At 54.6% G+C, this 16232-nt stretch overlaps 3 protein-coding genes across 3 annotated transcripts in view; 1 reads left to right on the top strand and 2 right to left on the bottom strand.

Moving 5' to 3' along the window:
• Positions 1 to 345: 345 nt before the first annotated feature.
• PTSG_03870 (TKL protein kinase) lies at positions 346 to 8122 on the bottom strand. Its single transcript, XM_004995545.1, has 20 exons — positions 7897 to 8122; positions 7610 to 7687; positions 7360 to 7443; positions 7149 to 7232; positions 6875 to 6952; positions 6542 to 6625; positions 6306 to 6440; positions 5950 to 6033; positions 5588 to 5749; positions 5238 to 5321; positions 4940 to 5020; positions 4658 to 4741; positions 4367 to 4450; positions 4026 to 4109; positions 3833 to 3898; positions 3560 to 3623; positions 3294 to 3396; positions 3011 to 3115; positions 1624 to 2711; positions 346 to 1313 (listed from the first exon to the last, which is right to left on the bottom strand). The coding sequence occupies exons 1-20, from the start codon at positions 7971 to 7973 to the stop codon at positions 492 to 494; spliced, it is 3531 nt and encodes a 1176-aa protein (XP_004995602.1). The 5' UTR covers positions 7974 to 8122; the 3' UTR covers positions 346 to 491.
• Positions 8123 to 8930: 808 nt separating this feature from the next.
• PTSG_03869 (tyrosine phosphatase RQ) lies at positions 8931 to 12862 on the bottom strand. Its single transcript, XM_004995544.1, has 12 exons — positions 12676 to 12862; positions 12246 to 12365; positions 11962 to 12032; positions 11595 to 11689; positions 11226 to 11355; positions 10851 to 10951; positions 10498 to 10640; positions 10304 to 10355; positions 9973 to 10063; positions 9743 to 9804; positions 9419 to 9527; positions 8931 to 9149 (listed from the first exon to the last, which is right to left on the bottom strand). Exons 1-12 carry the CDS (start codon positions 12749 to 12751, stop codon positions 9009 to 9011), a joined length of 1191 nt encoding a protein of 396 aa, XP_004995601.1. The 5' UTR covers positions 12752 to 12862; the 3' UTR covers positions 8931 to 9008.
• A 130-nt stretch (positions 12863 to 12992) lies between these two features.
• PTSG_03868 (uncharacterized protein) overlaps positions 12993 to 16232 on the top strand; it is a gene marked incomplete at both ends in the record, with an annotated part of 5936 nt that continues 2696 nt past the window's right edge. The window contains 9 exons of the mRNA XM_004995543.1: positions 12993 to 13041; positions 13240 to 13304; positions 13590 to 13660; positions 13929 to 14091; positions 14247 to 14279; positions 14496 to 14601; positions 14825 to 14901; positions 15121 to 15222; positions 15461 to 15526. Coding sequence (XP_004995600.1) covers positions 12993 to 13041; positions 13240 to 13304; positions 13590 to 13660; positions 13929 to 14091; positions 14247 to 14279; positions 14496 to 14601; positions 14825 to 14901; positions 15121 to 15222; positions 15461 to 15526 — 732 coding nt within the window. The remainder of the gene's footprint in view (positions 13042 to 13239; positions 13305 to 13589; positions 13661 to 13928; positions 14092 to 14246; positions 14280 to 14495; positions 14602 to 14824; positions 14902 to 15120; positions 15223 to 15460; positions 15527 to 16232) is intronic.

The raw sequence follows: 16232 nt of genomic DNA, 5'->3' as shown, positions 1-16232 counted from the left end.
ACACCTCGACAGGGGTTGTGGTATCTTGTGCGAGTGCGGGTGAACCCGCGAGCACCACGACCGCAAACACGACCACCACCAACGCCGCCGCCATTGCTTCTGGGAATGCAATTTGTCATGTCGCTTTTTGTACCCAACATGGGATGGACAAGATGGGTTGTACGAACAGGCTACATAATGTAACTATGTAATGTAACAACGCCACCACTACAGTGTGTGCAAAGCAAACACGAAGCGACGAAACATGTAAACTGTAACAGTAAATCTCGGATACGAGGTAGGAGTAGCTGAGCCATTTACACAAAATACAATGCGCACAGCAAGAACACTTACACGACTTCACCATCCACATCTACACACAGCAAGAACACTCACGAGTCCGCTCGCTCTCTCCGTTCGCCCTTACCCTCCCCAGAACACACACGAACACACACGTGCACACATACACACACAACATACACATCTATTGACAGTCTCGTCTGATACTGATGTCAAGGACCTGGTTCAAACACAAGCAGAGCGTGCGGGAGAACGGAAGCGCCGTCATGCAACACGAGCTGCACAGCCGGACAACCGCCCTCGGCTTGCCAATCCTCAACCGACGCGAAAGGCCGAGCGTTGCTGGCCGGTTTGGTCGCCATGTTTACCACAGCAACGTGGGCGTCGTGTCCAGGCATCAGCTTCTCCCCGTCAACTTGCGCCTCCGACAGCATCGGGAAGGGGTTGGTGTACACCACATCGCACAGCAGCACCAGTTGGCAGCAGGGGAAGCGGGACAGCCGCCACCTCTCCAGAGTACGCGGCAGGTCTCTGTCCTTCACAGCGATGGGCACGGCCGACTCCAGAGCAAAGTCTAAGTCAGGTGTCACGTAGAACCCGTGGCCCATCCAGCCACCATCTTTTGGCACTAGGTGGCTCATGTCACCACTGAGAATGGCCACTGCCGCCTCGAACGACGGCAGCCCACAAAATGCGCGCTGGATGCGCAAGTTCACATGAAGCGCGTCGTTCGGGGAGGGGACGCAGAGGAAGTGGTACGGGCTGTTCAGCGCGTGCGGGTGCATCGTTGCGTAGCTGAGCAGCGCAATCTCCTGTGGCGAGCTGTGGTGCTCCGACGCCATGTCTTGCACCGGAAATGGGCGGGGCAGATCTTCCCGTTGGCCGTCGCACTTGCAGCGCACCATGATGCGATTGCGCATGACTGCGCCATTGAACGCAGCATTCTTCACGTGAGAAATGACCAACGCAGCGTCGCGGAGACGGCTCAGGACGGGATCCATGGATCGTGGCCCAGCCAGCGCCTTTCGCAGCACCTGAAAGGGTGTACGAGCAAGAACAAGGCATGCCCTCATGTAAACATCGAGGCTGTATCAACAGATGCACCACGAACAAACTGACCAGCACAAGAAAAGGTCCCTCACTGCTCACGAGCAGTCACTCGCAGTCGCTGACACAAACACAAGTGATAACAAACAACACAACACACGCACACGCACACACACGCACACGCACACACAACACACGCACACGCACACACGCACACGCACACACATACACACACGCAAACGCAAACGCACACGCAAACGCACACACATACATGCACACGCACACACGACACGACACCTGATGTAAGAGCTCCTGGTGCTCGGCAAGCGAGAGCCTGAGTGGAGCAACAAGGGTGGACGGTGCATCAGGTAGCGGCGCGAGAAGCGTGTCAATCTGGTCAACCACGTCCTGGCTCAGCTTCCACACGGCGTCATCCGCGCCAAACAGGATCTCCTCGTGCAAGTCCAGGTTCACGGGCCCGCCTTGCTTCGCAGCCTCCCACTGGATCAAGAACGCCTTGTACAGCTGCCCAAAGTCATAACGCTGGCCAATGGGCTGCAAGCAGCCCGAGATGATGTCTTGCATCTCCGGAGAGGCGGTGCGTCCGTTGATCTCCTTGTCTACGGCCATGAACACGTGGCGCTCATAGCAGTGGGCAATGTACTTGATACGCCGCTGATGCGTCATAAACTCAAGGTGATGCCAGGGCCGGAGCCCAAACACCATCTCCCACGCGACGCAGCCAAAGGAGAACACATCGGTCTCCCGTGTCAAGAGGTCGCCGGCGAACTGCTCGGGGCTGGCCCAGAGCTCCGTACCCAAGCGAGCAGACACGTGCGAGCTCTGCTCGCTGACGCTGCTCAGCCCAAAGTCACAAATCTGCGTGGACAAGCTGGCCGTAAGCAAGACGTTGGGCGACTTGAAGTCGCGGTGCACAACGCCGTGTGCATGCAAGTACTCCATTGCGCTCGCCATCTCCATCAGCATGCGACTCCGTTCTGCTCGGGAAGGCGCTGCCTTGCTGGTGTGCAGGTACTCGTACAGAGATCCGCCGCTGGCCCAGGTCATCATGAGGTACACCACGCCGGGGTCCGCTTGGTCGTAGCACAGGCCCAAGAACGGAACAATATGCGGGTGCCGCATGGTGAGGAGGATCTTCACCTCGAGCAACAGGCTGTGGTTGCGGTTGCTGTGCTTGCCTTGGATCAGCGCTGTCAGCGACGGCGCGCGATCTAACAGCACTTGCTTCAGGGCCACCATCTGGCCAGCATACGTCCCCTTGAACAGGTTGCCCGCAGCACCCACGATGGGACGGTGGCGCATGTCCTCTGCCCTGCGCCAGTTGTCCACAAACGACACGTCCATCCGCAAGTGCAACAGTGCCTCTGTCATGCGCGCATTCACGACGGCGCAATGGAGCGCGCGAGTGTGTGCGTAATGTGTGTGTGTGCACGTTGTGTGTCATGTGTTAGTGCACACAGGTGTGCGTGTGTTTGTTGTAGGTGGGTGTTGTGTGAGTGTGTGAGTGCGCACATGCGTGCGTTGTACATGTTGTGCGTGTATGGGTGCAGGTCGCTGAACGTGCGCAGTTGAGCGACGTTGAGCGAGCAAGAAAGGCGGGCGCTTCGGTGTGTGCACGAGCACTCGCGCATGGACACGTGTCAGGTTTTTCCAACACACTCACCAACTTCCGCTTCGCGGGACCTCCAGTTGGCACGCTCGTCATATCGAGGCATGCTTCTGCGCTTCTCTCGCCGCAACTGCCTGCGCAGCGCGTTGATCTCTTCATCTGGACACCAGCGAACAACGTGGCACGGTAATGCAAGTGCAAAGGCAGTGCTGTGAGCCTAACAGCCAGGTGTGCACAACATACACAACAGGGGCAATGGGTAAAGTAGCGCGCGAGGGATAAAAGTCCCGGTGTCACATTCACCTGTGCACCTTCCCTCATGTCTGTGAGTCTGTACCTTTGTGGAACAGTTCGCGTTTGATGGCGTCAAGTTTTGTCTCCAGTTCACTCACGCGGCTGATGGAGCCGACGTCGCTGCTTGAGGACGACGAAGAGCGGTGCTACAGAGCCTCACACGAAAATGCAAGAGAGGTGGCATGTGGGATTGTGGTTTGAAAGCACTTGCGATTCCTCGTCGCGACGCAATATTCGGTGCGTTGCGAAAGCGCCCACATTCACATCCACACACACACACACATCCAACACACAACACAACACACGTACTTGCACGGAAGAAGTGCGCGTGATTCGTTGAATGTTGTATCCAAGCTTTGCTTCGCCATCGAACCTGCACACAAGTCGCACGAAAAGCGAGTCAGGGCAACAATTCGTGGGTCCCCACCCCAGCAAGCACCCAAGCACTCAACCGCTTGCTCCTTGGGCGAAAGCTCAACAGCACTCGGCAAGGAGCAACACAGGGACCCAGACGTGTGCACCATGGTATGAAACTGTTGCAGAGTACATTCTGGACCAAGGCAAGGCAGACACACAACTTACAGAACGGTACACAGCATCTTGGCGGCTTCTTCGCCCAGTGCTCGGTCATTTGCATTCCCCGTCAAACTACACCATGGGCACGCATCAGTAAGAGAAATGACTATCGCACGCAACGCTTGACTCATCATGCTAATCACGCAAGGTGTGACATCAAATCATCAAAAAGTTGACTGATGTGATGCCCTGTACATACTCAAGGGTGATGAGCTGGGTGTTCCATGCCAGAGCGTGAACAATGTCCAAAATGCCTTCGCCGCTGATGCCGTTATTGCTGAGGCTGGGCACATGCAAGGAGAAGCATTCGGGAGGGCGGAGGGGCCAAGCCATCGTAGCAGTGCAAACAGAACCCCCAGTTGGGTGTTGGCAAGGTAACGTGAGTGTGAGTAGCTATCGACAGTGTTCTGAGTGAACCGAATTGGCGTGGAAACGTGGAAAACACACAGGAACAGATCGCACAATGGGGAGCGATTGCCACCCCACCCCCCTCCCTCTCAACCCACAGCCTCTGCCCTCATCAAGCAGCTGAACACGTACTCGAGGTATTGCAGGGACGTGTTGTGTGCAATGACCCCTGCAAATGCTTTGGCGCCGGCGTCGCCCACAGTTCCGTTTGACAATCTAGTCCGTCATGCAACAAGCGAACAAGCGAACAAGCGAGCAAGCAAGCACAGTCAGGCTTGTTTAAGATGACAGTGGTGTGAAGACAAGGCGTCGCCTCTTGTGTTTGTGCGTGCGTGCGCGTGTGTATGTGTGTGTGCATGTGTATGCATGACACTCAACGACGATGCATGAAAGAGTTTGTGCAAGGGACGCCTGCCGACTCACGAAACGTTGTGGAGCGACTTGTTCTTCTTGATGGCGTTGGCTAGTGTCCATGCGCCTGCTTCGTCCAGCTCATTTTCAAGGATCCTGGGCAGCAGAATGAAAAGCAAGCAAGGAATGCGGTGACGATCGTGCGTGTGTGTGTGTGTGCGTGCGTGTGTGTGCGTGTGTTATGTTTGGGAACATGGCTGCAAGGCTGATAAATAAGCACAGGCAGCGCCTTGCATCCGCACACATTGGTGAGTGCAGGCGTGTGTGTTGATGGTGTATCTATGTGCTGCTTACACAAGCGATCGGAGAGAAGTGTTACTGGCAAGCGCACCCGCCAGTGCACAAGCTGCATCAGATAAGATTGGACCAAATAGCCTGCGTACGCATCAATTGTAAATGTGAGTGCATCATGTTTGTGTGCATTGTGGAGTGGCATCAATGGCGGAGCGCGTGAGGAATGATGCATGTTTGCGAAGCGCACAAAGGTAACAAGGTTGTACAAGAGCAACAAAAGCAGCAGCAGCAGTATCAGCGCTGTGCGTCACGCTGAATGGAGCAACGGCAACCAGCCAACAACAAAACAAATCTTTACGTGAGGGAGGTGAGGGTGCTATTGGTTCGCAGTGCGCGCGCGAGCGGCCAAGATTGTCCGTTCTCACTGTTGTCATGGCCCAGCCTGTCAATTGGTCAAACGGCAGTGGAAGCGAAGGAGAGAGAGTGTGTGTGAGTGAATGCGTGTGTGTGCGGAAGTGTGTGTGTGTACGATAGGGCATGCAGATGTGGATGTGAGTGCACACCTATGGTGGGGCACTAAGACGAATTGTTCGTGCAATTGTTGATCGCAAACGCAGGGGCAGACTTACGTGCACACACGAGCCGCCCCCCCCCCCCTTTCCCACCCTCCCCGACTCGATGACAACCATATACACGCGATCAACTTACACAAATGTCTGGAGTCCAATGTTGTTGACAAGAATGTGCGCGAGTGCCCAGCTGCCGTCCGTGCCGCCCACTTGCTTCTTGATAACAAGCTTTTCCAGCACCTCATTGTTCCGCAGTCCAGAGGCCAGTGCACTTGCCTCCCGCGAATCAACGCTATCGAGCCTGATGGAGATTACATAGAATGCATGCATCCGCATGAACAGTGTGCATGTGTCTACACGGAGGGGGTGGTTCCCTTGCGACAGCCATCCGCAGCACGGGTGTGTGTGTGTGGTGTGGTGTGTGGTGTGGTGTGGTGTGGTGTGGTGTGGTGTGGTGTGTGTGTGTGTATGTGTGTATTTGGTCGGGTGGTATTGACATACTCGAGGCGCTGCAGCGTTGAGTTGTCCCTGAGAAGCTGCTCCAGCGCGCCTGGTTTTGCAGTGTGACAGATGCTCGTGGATAGCCTGCGAGTGGTGATTGGTGTGATGGTGCGGGGGACATGAAGGGATTGGGAGTGTGAGCGGCGGGCATGCACGTGTGTGTGTGCATGACAGCAACCCAAAGTACATATGAGAGAGAGAGTGTGTGTGTGTGTGTGAGTGAGTGAGTGCTTGCACACGTGTTCGTATGCATATTGCATGCACGTGTGCATGTGTGCACCAACAGATGCGAACCAACAACAGACCAAGTGATCACAAGCAAGCCAGGTGACAGGTGTGCAACCTGTTGTACTCACATGAGCTGCTCCAGGGAGTCATTCATTTGACAAGCACGTATGAGTGCGTGTGCGCTTTGGGCCGTCGTCACAGTGATTGAAAGGCTGGAGAAGTTATCCGTGCCATGAAAGGTTCCCGTCATACAAACATTGTGGCTGTGCCAGGACGCTTAGTGTCGGGGAATGGAAGGTCGGGCATGAACTGCATAATGCAACACGCACAGGAACCCTGCACGCCCCTCAGCCAAAACTTGTACCTGAGGACGGTCAGGGCCTTGTTTGCCTGTATCGTGTGAGCAAACGCGAGTGCGGCCTCTTCGCTGATGATGCCTTCGCCGAGTCTGCAGGGAAGACGCATTTGCACAAGCGCGGCCAGTAAGTCACATCACAACAGTCACGTGAGCAGACACAACACAGAGCTAAACCAAGCAGAGATGGGAGAAGGGGAAAGGAAGAGAGGGCGGTGGAGGAGGGAGGGAGGATAATAATGGCCGTGCTTTCAAGGAAAGCAAACCACGTGCCATCAAGAACAGCACACGCTGTTCCTCGTCAACATACAAGCCAACACGCACGCGCATCTCGAGGCTCACGTCAAAGTGCTGAGCGTATCATTTTGCGTGAGGGCGTCCGCGAGCGCAAGCAGTCCATCTGAGTCGCAGGTTCTCAGCCTGGTGAAGGTGAGAAGACAGAACCATTCGGATGTATGACGACTTTGTGAGGGCGTTTGATTGGACTCCAACAAAACGTAGGACGAAATCAAGGCAAAGGCACTGACTCACGTATGCGTGTGCGTGTGTGCGTGTGTGTGTGTATGCCTCAGGTGCATTGTCTCAACAAACAACAGTATGAGAGCGTGGTACTGACAGCAGAGACGTGAGGCTCCTGTTCTTCTTGAGGGTTTCAGCAAGCAGAGAAACGGCCTTGCCTTCGCAGTGTGCACCGGTAATGCTGTGGACCCCACATCGTGTGAATGTGAGCGTGTGTGTGATTTGGTAAATGGTTCAGAAAGACCAAACGCGGTATGTACTACAAGAGACAGTGGTATCCACAAAGCAATACACGCCCCACAGCTTACTCGAGGGTCTGAAGTGTGGTGTTGAAAATCAGAGCGTGAGCAAGCGCCGCTCCGAGCCCAGGTAGCCGCCTTTCTGTTTCAATTCTGCAAGGCAGAGGCACCATCACACACATAGATATGTAGGTATGTTGATCAGCCACACACACGCACTCGCACGCACGCACGCGCACGCACACATATACACACCAGCGACAAATGCGTTCAGAGTGTCTTGGTGATGTGCCAATAGGCCTTGATGGCCTCCACTTACATGAGGGCGACCAAACTTGTGTTTCGAGCCAGCGCTTGCTTCAAGCGCACCTCGGATCCAGGTTCAAGGCTGGTCAGCCTTCATGTGTGTGGTTGGGCAGTGGCAGTAGGGTGAAAGAGGCAGAGAAGCGTTTGTCAGGTAAGCAGGAAGGAAGAGGCGAGTTACGATGCATGCGCCAATCGCCATGTGCGAGTCGAGTTGAGCTGGTTGCATATGCTCTGGTGATCTGGCTAAAGACCTCGGAACATCAAGTTAGCTGGCAAATTCTGTGTTGGATCTTTCTTCACCTGAGCGTGGGACATGTCTCACTGACGCTGATCGCCTTGAGGCTGCCCTCCATAAGCAAGGCCGCCGGGATGGACATGGTCGGTTTCGTGGGCGTTGTCGTGTGGTCGCTCGCCGTCGACGAAATCGGGCTGTCGTGTCACACAGCTAGGAGGGACGTGCTGTGTCTGAGAGGGACAAAGAAAATGCCGCGTTCAACGCGCACATAATGCACACGCATACATAGCGTGCACACCACACACACACACACACACACACACACACACACACACACACACACACACACACACACACACACACACACACACACACACACACACACACACACACACACACACACACACAGCGTCATCCACCGGAAATCCATGAACGCCAGCGAATATTCGCCACGTCTTACGAATGAAAATTTGATTTGATTGCACTTTGCTCCCGTGTTGTAAGTCGTTTAAATACCGGGGCGAACGGCATGGGTACTACGTGCGGGGTCAGCAAAGGCCCACAAAAGGGCTTGAATTCAGATAAACGTGTGCGGGCCCGTTTCGCACAACGGTGGCTGCAGGCATGCCACGTAAAACCAACGTGGGCGTGCACGCACGTGTATTGACGGAGGAGGTCGTTGTTTGGCTTGCAGGTTCACGTACAATATGTGCAAGGGCGTTCAAAGACACGTCACAGTGGTGACCCGTGACACCAGGTCGGCGATACCTTGTACTGAGAACGAGACAGTCATGTGTGTAATGTAACATAACACAAGCAACGCGGCAACAGGCGACGAGATGAACAACACATGCAAAACCCAGCGGAAACAGCAAGAAGGCGTGGTCGGAATCTTGTGGGATGCACCGATAACGATACAACCAAGCAAGCACGGCAAGCCGGAGTAAACCAAGTGCAAGAGCAAGAACATGTCTGTTGAACGAGCCAGATAAGAGCGAAGATGAAGCACACACGATGGCGGGGTACAGGCGCGCAACTCTCAAACAAACATACATACAAGAAAAAATTCAAACTGCCAAATGAACACGTAAACGCACAAGCAAACCCATGTGAAAGACAAACATTCACACACACACACACACACACACACACACACGCAGGGAGTGACACGATAGGGCTATGCGATTGGGGCCTTTGAGATGACGGTGAGGGTGACGACATCGCCTGAGTTTCGGATCAGCTCCACCACCTGCGTGTGCTCCATTGTGCTGGTGTCTTGCTGGTTCACGGCGAGCAAATGATCGGCAAGCTTGATGCCCTGCCACACCCGCACGCAACGAAAAGACACAGCGTGAGGATTCAACAATATGCGGGCGTGGATGTTGAACGCGCACATGGTGTGCTAATGTGTGCACGTGCGTGCTGTGTAGTGAAGAGAAAAAGGGGCAAGGTACGAGCGTGGTTCCATGGCACTGGACGCAGGGGCGGCATCTGAGCCAGCGTGATCGTCTGCACACACACATAGACACACACACACGCACACACGCACACACACACACACACACAAAATAAAGGAGAGGAGCGTACGTTTGCCTTTGCGATGCCGTGCTTGTCGAGCTTGACAACAAACGGCGGGCAGGACCCGCGGAGGGTGAAGCCAAAGCTGCCGCCAGACGGCTTGATCAGCCCAACGTCCCTGGCAGCCGGGGGAAGGGAGGAACGAAGAGGAACGAAGAGGAAACAAAGGGAGAACGAAGAGGAGAGAGCGTGGTGATGGACGGAGGCGGAGGTGAGGATTGCAGCAGCAGAAGCATGCAGTATGAAGAAGAGCGGAGGATGAATGGACGACCAGTCAAGCATGAACACACACATGTGCGCGTACGCACACAATACACGCGCACACACGCACACCTTGGCATGTTGCTTCCAAACATGGACTTTGGGTGGCCAGGCGTGACGTAATCATACAACGCCTGCTCGCATGGTGTCCAGGGCGCATTCAAAGGCCACGCAGAGTGGCGGGGGGATACAGCCAGCACAGTGTGAGCACAGATCCCGGCTGCTGGGGATTGAGAGGAAACAGGGCGGGCAAGGAGGGAGATACAACGGGGCACACACGGAAACAAGATGGGCATGTGGACCTTGTGGATGAATGTGTACTGGACGCCTGTCTGAACAGCACCACCGCGTTCCTGACGCATGCGGTACACGGTGCCAAACACATCGCACACCCTGCACGCCAGTGCCATCATCACACGGCATGTGTGTGCGTGTATGTGTGTGTGTGCGTGTGATCAGAGGTTACTCGATGCGAGAGAGAGAGAGAGAGAGAGAGAGAGAGAGAGAGAGAGAGAGAGAGAGAGAGAGAGAGAGAGAGAGAGAGAGAGAGAGAGAGAGAGAGATCAGGCGCGTTTGAGCTACAGGGAAGCAGTACATGCACTGGCGATCAGACGGTGTCGACAGACAACGCACCGCCATTCGCTCTGCAACTCTTGCATGCAGATGTCCAAACACATGAAGGTGCCTGCTCACGTGTGCATGTGTGTGTGTGTGTGTGATGACGACGTCAATCAAACGACTCAACGTAGCAAAACAGTGCATGCCCCAATCGAAAAACATGTGCACACACATACATACATACATGCACACATACGCACAAGTCGGACCTGTGCGGCCGATGCCTGCGCTACAGTGGACAACAATGGGCGCGGCGTCGTGCGAATGGTTCGCGTGCTTGCGAACGGCGCCCACAAAGTCAAGCACAGGCCACGTCTCGTCAGGCACACCGTGGTCGGGCCAGCTGGTGAACCTGCGATGGCGGACGAGGCAGTGGCACAAGCCGATATCGTGTGTGTGTGTGTGTGTGTGTGTGTGTGCAGACGTGTGTTGAGTCTTCAGGCGTGCAAACAAGACATCAATTCTCCTCCGACATTCCCTTGCGATGGCCAACCTCCCTCGCCATGTTCCCCAAAGCGAACGTGCGCAACACACACACACACACACACACACACACACACACCAGTAGTGGGAGATGTTGACGGTTTCGCCCGAGGGGATGTGCTGCAGGCTGAACGTCGTCAGCACGTAGTCCTCACAGTCCACGTCCTCCACCGTCCGCACCTGTTGCCACATCGCGGGATGGGAGAGCACAGGCACACACGTCACAATCAAGCAGCGAGCTCGGCGGTCCATAGGAACAGGACGGACCAACGACCGCGCTTGCACATTCACACGCGTAAACAATCACACATGTATGTAAACATTCATACACACATGTAAACACATATGTAAACACATGTAAACATTCACACACACACATACACACATACACACACACATACGCACACGCACAAACACACGCACAAACACACACGAGCTCCATGTGCGTGCGTACTGTGAACGTGGTCTTGTCTGTCATGGTCTCCCCAATATCTGGCCAGTACTTGTCGCATTTTGCACGGCCGTTCTCCCTCAGCCCCGTCATCATCACAATTATCCTGCACTTGTGCTCCCAGATCATGCGCCTGCAAAACAACACATAGGAAACCAGGGTGTGTGTGTGTGTGTGTGTGTGTGTGTGCGTGTGGGACAAGAGGTAAATCAATTGAGTTAGCAAGCCTGTCAGCTTGCACACACGCAAGCACAGTCGTGCACAGGAAGACAAACACGCACGCAGACACGCACGCTCACAGACACACAGACATGCAAGGCAGACATACCCCCAAACAAACAGACACACACACACACACACAGGCACACGCACCAGAAGTCCCAGATGGTGTTGGCCTTTGGGCCTTGTGCGGCGATGTATGTGTTCTCGGCATGGTTGTAACCGGTGACAAAGTTGGCGTTGATGTACTGCAAACCAATATCAGCACGATGTCACATACGCCATCGTCGTGTGCAAATGAAGACGCCGGGGCAAGTCAGTTGCACATCAGAGGCAAAACAAAGCGGAGTAAAATGGTGGTGTTGATGTGACATCGAACGCAGCGGAGTGCCATTGCTCAGATCGCACACACACAGACACACAAGGCAGAGACAAAGACAGAGACAGACATACAGGCAGACAGACAGGCAGACGAACACAACCGCACACACACACACACAGGACAACACAAGCAACGTACTGTCGATGTGTGGTCGGAGCCGACTTTTCCCAGATTCACCCGGGAGTGCGGGCTGGGCAGCACGTTCACATCTGCAGACGCGATGATGGTATGGTTTGCAACGGAAAAGCGCGAGAAGGCAGCGCAGTGTGATGCGAGACATGAGTAGGGCGCAAGCACAAGCCCAAAACAGCGTGTGCTTGCAAAGCATACAATAACCCAAAGATCGTGTGCACGCTTCGCAACGGGCAGAACACAAAGCAACTAGGGGTGTGGGAGAAGATGCCAAGCACCACAGTACGCACATCTGTTCTTTGGGCCAGTGCCATCTGGGATATCAGCCGGGGAGGCCATGAAGGTTGGGATGCGCTCAAACTCTTGCAGCAACTGTGATGTGCTGTCCTCTTGGGCCAGCGTGCGCAGATCTGGCAACAGATCATCAACACAGCCAGCGATTCGGTATCGTGGTGGACACTTGAAGTGAGCAATCGCGCATGCACACAGGCGCACCCACAACGGGCAAAGGATGTATAGGGACAACGACCCGGTAGTGGCGCACCAGACACGCGGGATCAACACACAACACAACCAATACCAGCAACAACAACAACAACAAGCAGCACTGCACAACCGCAGTGGCATATTCCATCAAGCCAGGAAGAACGATTTCTTCACCCCAACACACACACACACACACACACACACACACACACACACACACACACATACACACACCTTGAACAGAGAGAAGGCGCATGGGTCGTTCGCCGCCGGAGGCAGCGGCAGTGGATGCCGTCTGGTCAGCCATCATCAAACGACAGATGGAGGGTGGTGCAGAGGGAGGGAGGGAGGGACAACGGGTGTAGCAGAGGACAACAACAACCAACACCACTCTCTCGCGCGCTCTCTCACAGCCAGTCGTGTTTGTGTTACTACTTTATGTGGTGTCGACATTAACACTCCGCGACGGGCCCACTCCGCGACTCTGTTGTTGTGTGTGCCACCACCATCCCATCTCTGACGACCTCATCTGAAGACCATCACATCACATCATGGGTTCTCGCCGCAGAGACCACTCGTTCATGGACAAGCCTGAGTCAGGTTGGAGGAGAGGCAAAGAGAGGAGAAGAGGAGAGGAGAGAAGGAAGGGGCGGGGGCGGGGGGAGCGGTCTTTGGATCGGTCGGGTGATTCGTAGCGTCACCATTGTGTGTTGAAGTGTTGACGTTTGCCTGAGGAGACACACACACACTCACACACTCACTCACTCACTCATTCGCTGTCAAATGTCATTGGTTCAGGCTGGCTCCACGACGATACTCCGCTGAGTGCAGGACAGGGACTGTTCTACAGCTTTCCCGTCGTGGTACGTGCGCGGCCAATAGTGTTGTGCAGTGGTTGTGATGACAGCAGTGGTTGTGATGACAGCAGCACTGTTGCAACCCTTTTTCTGTGTGTGTGTGTGTGTGATCGTGCATGAATATGTGTGCAAATACACATGTTTGTGCAAATGCACATAAGTGTGTAAATGCACATGTGTGTATGAGCTTGCACATGTGCGTGCACCTGTGCACATATGCACATGTGTGTGCGCTCGCTTCCTCACACCTTTATTTTTCTGTTTCTTGACCCGTTTCGTTTGGTGTGGCAGTATGTGGGATCCATTGTCGTTTCGCAGTCCCTTCGCCCATTGAGCGTCATCGATCAAACAGCGCTGATGCGGTGAGTGAGACGCGCCGCAAGCTTGCTCGCGGAGGCCGCTTGGTGCACACCTGTGTGCTGCTCACCGCTCCGTTCGCCTCTGCTCGCTTCTCTTCATACCATGTACCTCATGCAACGCTACACACACACACACACCTCTAACGCACCACTTGTCACGCACCACTTGTCACACACACACACACACACACACACACACACACACACATACTCTCTGTCACGTACACGCAACTCTTCACGCAACCCATACGCAATTGTGGGCCGTTTGCAGCGACCTGATCCACACGGTTGCCACGCGAGTTGGTCTTCGCAAGCCGCAGTCACAGATCTCGCCCGGGTATCTGAGCAAGTACCTGTCTGGCCCCGTCACGCCTGCCGAGGTGGACGTCAACCTCAACATCTCCTCCGACGGCCTCATGATCGTCCCCGTCCAGGCACGTGCGCACACACTGACCTCTTACTCACTCACACACACACACACACTCTCTCACTCTCACTCACTCGCTCACTCTCTGTCACATGTTTCCCAGCAGCCTTGTTCCTTTGCTCACTCCTGCATGTGCTGTTGGATGCTGTCTACTGCGAGCAGAAGGACGACACGGGCGACTACGTCGAAGTGGGGGTACGTACAAAGCATGAAAAGTACGGCATCCCTGCCGGTTATATTGCCCCTGCACACATACACAAACACACACACACACACACACACACACACACACACACGCTTACATGTTGTGTTCGGTACCTTCCTATGTGTCTCCTGCAACCCTCGACCCACTCGTCATCTCAACACATCTGCCCGGTTTCGTTCGTTTGCTTGCCATCCCCCCACACACAGATGCTGCAGTTCAGCCCCATGCGGTTCATTTCGCTGGCGGCGGGCGGCGAAGACGACGACTATGAGCTCATCTGCTACGTCGGCAAGAACGACGTCGGTCTCAGAGGTGCGCGGCCACGCAGCTGACGGCACGTGCACAGTCCCTCGCACACACACACACGCACGCACATACAAACGCACATACACATACCCATGCACACGCACATACACTTGCAGCAAAGCTGAGCACGTGCACACCAATATGTACATGTCGCAACCTCACATGCGCTCGCACACTCATGCGTTTGCAATGTGTGTCTGTGTCCTCGTTTTTGTTGTGATGGACCTAGAGTGCTTCGTCTTTGATTGCGGGCAACTGAGCGACGAAGTGTTGGAAACGTTCGGCCAGGCATTCGTCCTCGCAAATGTACGCGACCGGTGTTTTGTGCACGCACACTACCTATGTGTGTGTGTGTGTGTGTGTGTGTGTGTCTGTCTGTCCGTCTTGTTTTGTCTGTCTTGTCTTGCCTGTCTTGTCTTGCCTGTCTTGGTTTGTCTGTCTTGTCTTGTCTGTCTTGTTTGTCTGTGTGTCTGTTTTTCATTCAGCACACCAACGTTACTCACCCCATTGTGACAACGGACGCAGGGGTCGCAGCAGCAGAAGAAGAAGGACAACACATATGACCGCCCATATCAGGCCAAGGCTGCAGACAAGAGCATCTACGAAAGAATTCCAGCAGCCGACCCCGTACGTGCACACCCGCATGGCTCTTGCTGCTGCTGTTGGGACCGTGTGTGTGTGTGTGCACGTATGAGTGAGTGAGATAAAAGAGAGTGTGTGTATGTGCGCGCGCGCGCGCGTGTGTGTGTCCAGTGTTATGCTCGCACAAAGCGCCGCCTGAACGCTCACACTCTATGCACACACACACACACACACACACCCGCACACACACACACACACACACCCACCACGCGTGCTGCGGCAGACGTATGCGTCGTTGAGCCGGGAGCAGCAGCGCGCACGCGAGCTGGACAACACCTACTTCGAAGTGGTGAGTTGTGCACTCACACTCATGCACACTTACACATACGCCAACACACACATACAAACACACACACACACACACACGCATACGCACGCGCATGCACATGCGCTCCTTGCGTGTGGTAGTTCGTCGCAATAGTCACTTTGAGGCGGTGGTTCGAGTTCTTGTACATATCGGCATGCCCTCGCTTTGTCATGGGGCTGAACCCGTAGAGAAGGTGGTGAGGGGTGGTGGTGGTATGGATTGAGACGACATTTAGGACACTGTGCATTAGGCAATAGGCATTAGGCATTTGTATCGTCTGGTCACGATTGTCATGTGATTTGGAACTGTTTCACTCACCACGCTGTACATACTTGCGTTGCTTGCACTGAAACCATCATCGCGCGCGCATACGCAACAAACAAACAAACACACACACACACACACACACACACACACACACACACACACACATATGCACACATGCACACCACGATCACCCCCCCCCTCCTTGCTGCCTGCGCACGTGTTCGCGTTCACGTGTGCAGGAGGGGACAGCAGAGGGGAACGAAGCGAAGCCATCTGTTGGTTGCGGGGTGGTGATGATGGTGGTGGTTGCCGTAATGTAATCGCATGTGCACGCACATATACAGGCATACACACACGGCGGCATGCGTCGTCCTTGTACATAGACACGGCGATCCCCACCTCCACACACACACACACACAC

This window comes from Salpingoeca rosetta (assembly GCF_000188695.1).
Source record: "Salpingoeca rosetta unplaced genomic scaffold supercont1.8, whole genome shotgun sequence".
Taxonomy (NCBI): Eukaryota; class Choanoflagellata; order Craspedida; family Salpingoecidae; genus Salpingoeca; species Salpingoeca rosetta.
Note: the sequence above shows the minus strand (reverse complement) of the source record. Positions and strands in the feature narration are given on the sequence as shown.

Coding starts and splice junctions, on each gene's coding strand:
- PTSG_03870 (XM_004995545.1), bottom strand. CDS start 7,973: ATGTCCATCCCGGCGGCCTTGCTTATGGAGGGCAGCCTCAAGGCGATC. Junction 3,397..3,559: donor CGCGCACTTCTTCCGTGCAA/GTACGTGTGTTG, acceptor GAGGCTCTGTAG/CACCGCTCTTCGTCGTCCTC. Junction 2,712..3,010: donor GTCCCGCGAAGCGGAAGTTG/GTGAGTGTGTTG, acceptor CGCGCATGACAG/AGGCACTGTTGCACTTGCGG.
- PTSG_03869 (XM_004995544.1), bottom strand. CDS start 12,751: ATGATGGCTGACCAGACGGCATCCACTGCCGCTGCCTCCGGCGGCGAA. Junction 12,033..12,245: donor CACTGGCCCAAAGAACAGAT/GTGCGTACTGTG, acceptor TCGCGTCTGCAG/ATGTGAACGTGCTGCCCAGC. Junction 9,805..9,972: donor AGTACACATTCATCCACAAG/GTCCACATGCCC, acceptor CCATGCGAGCAG/GCGTTGTATGATTACGTCAC.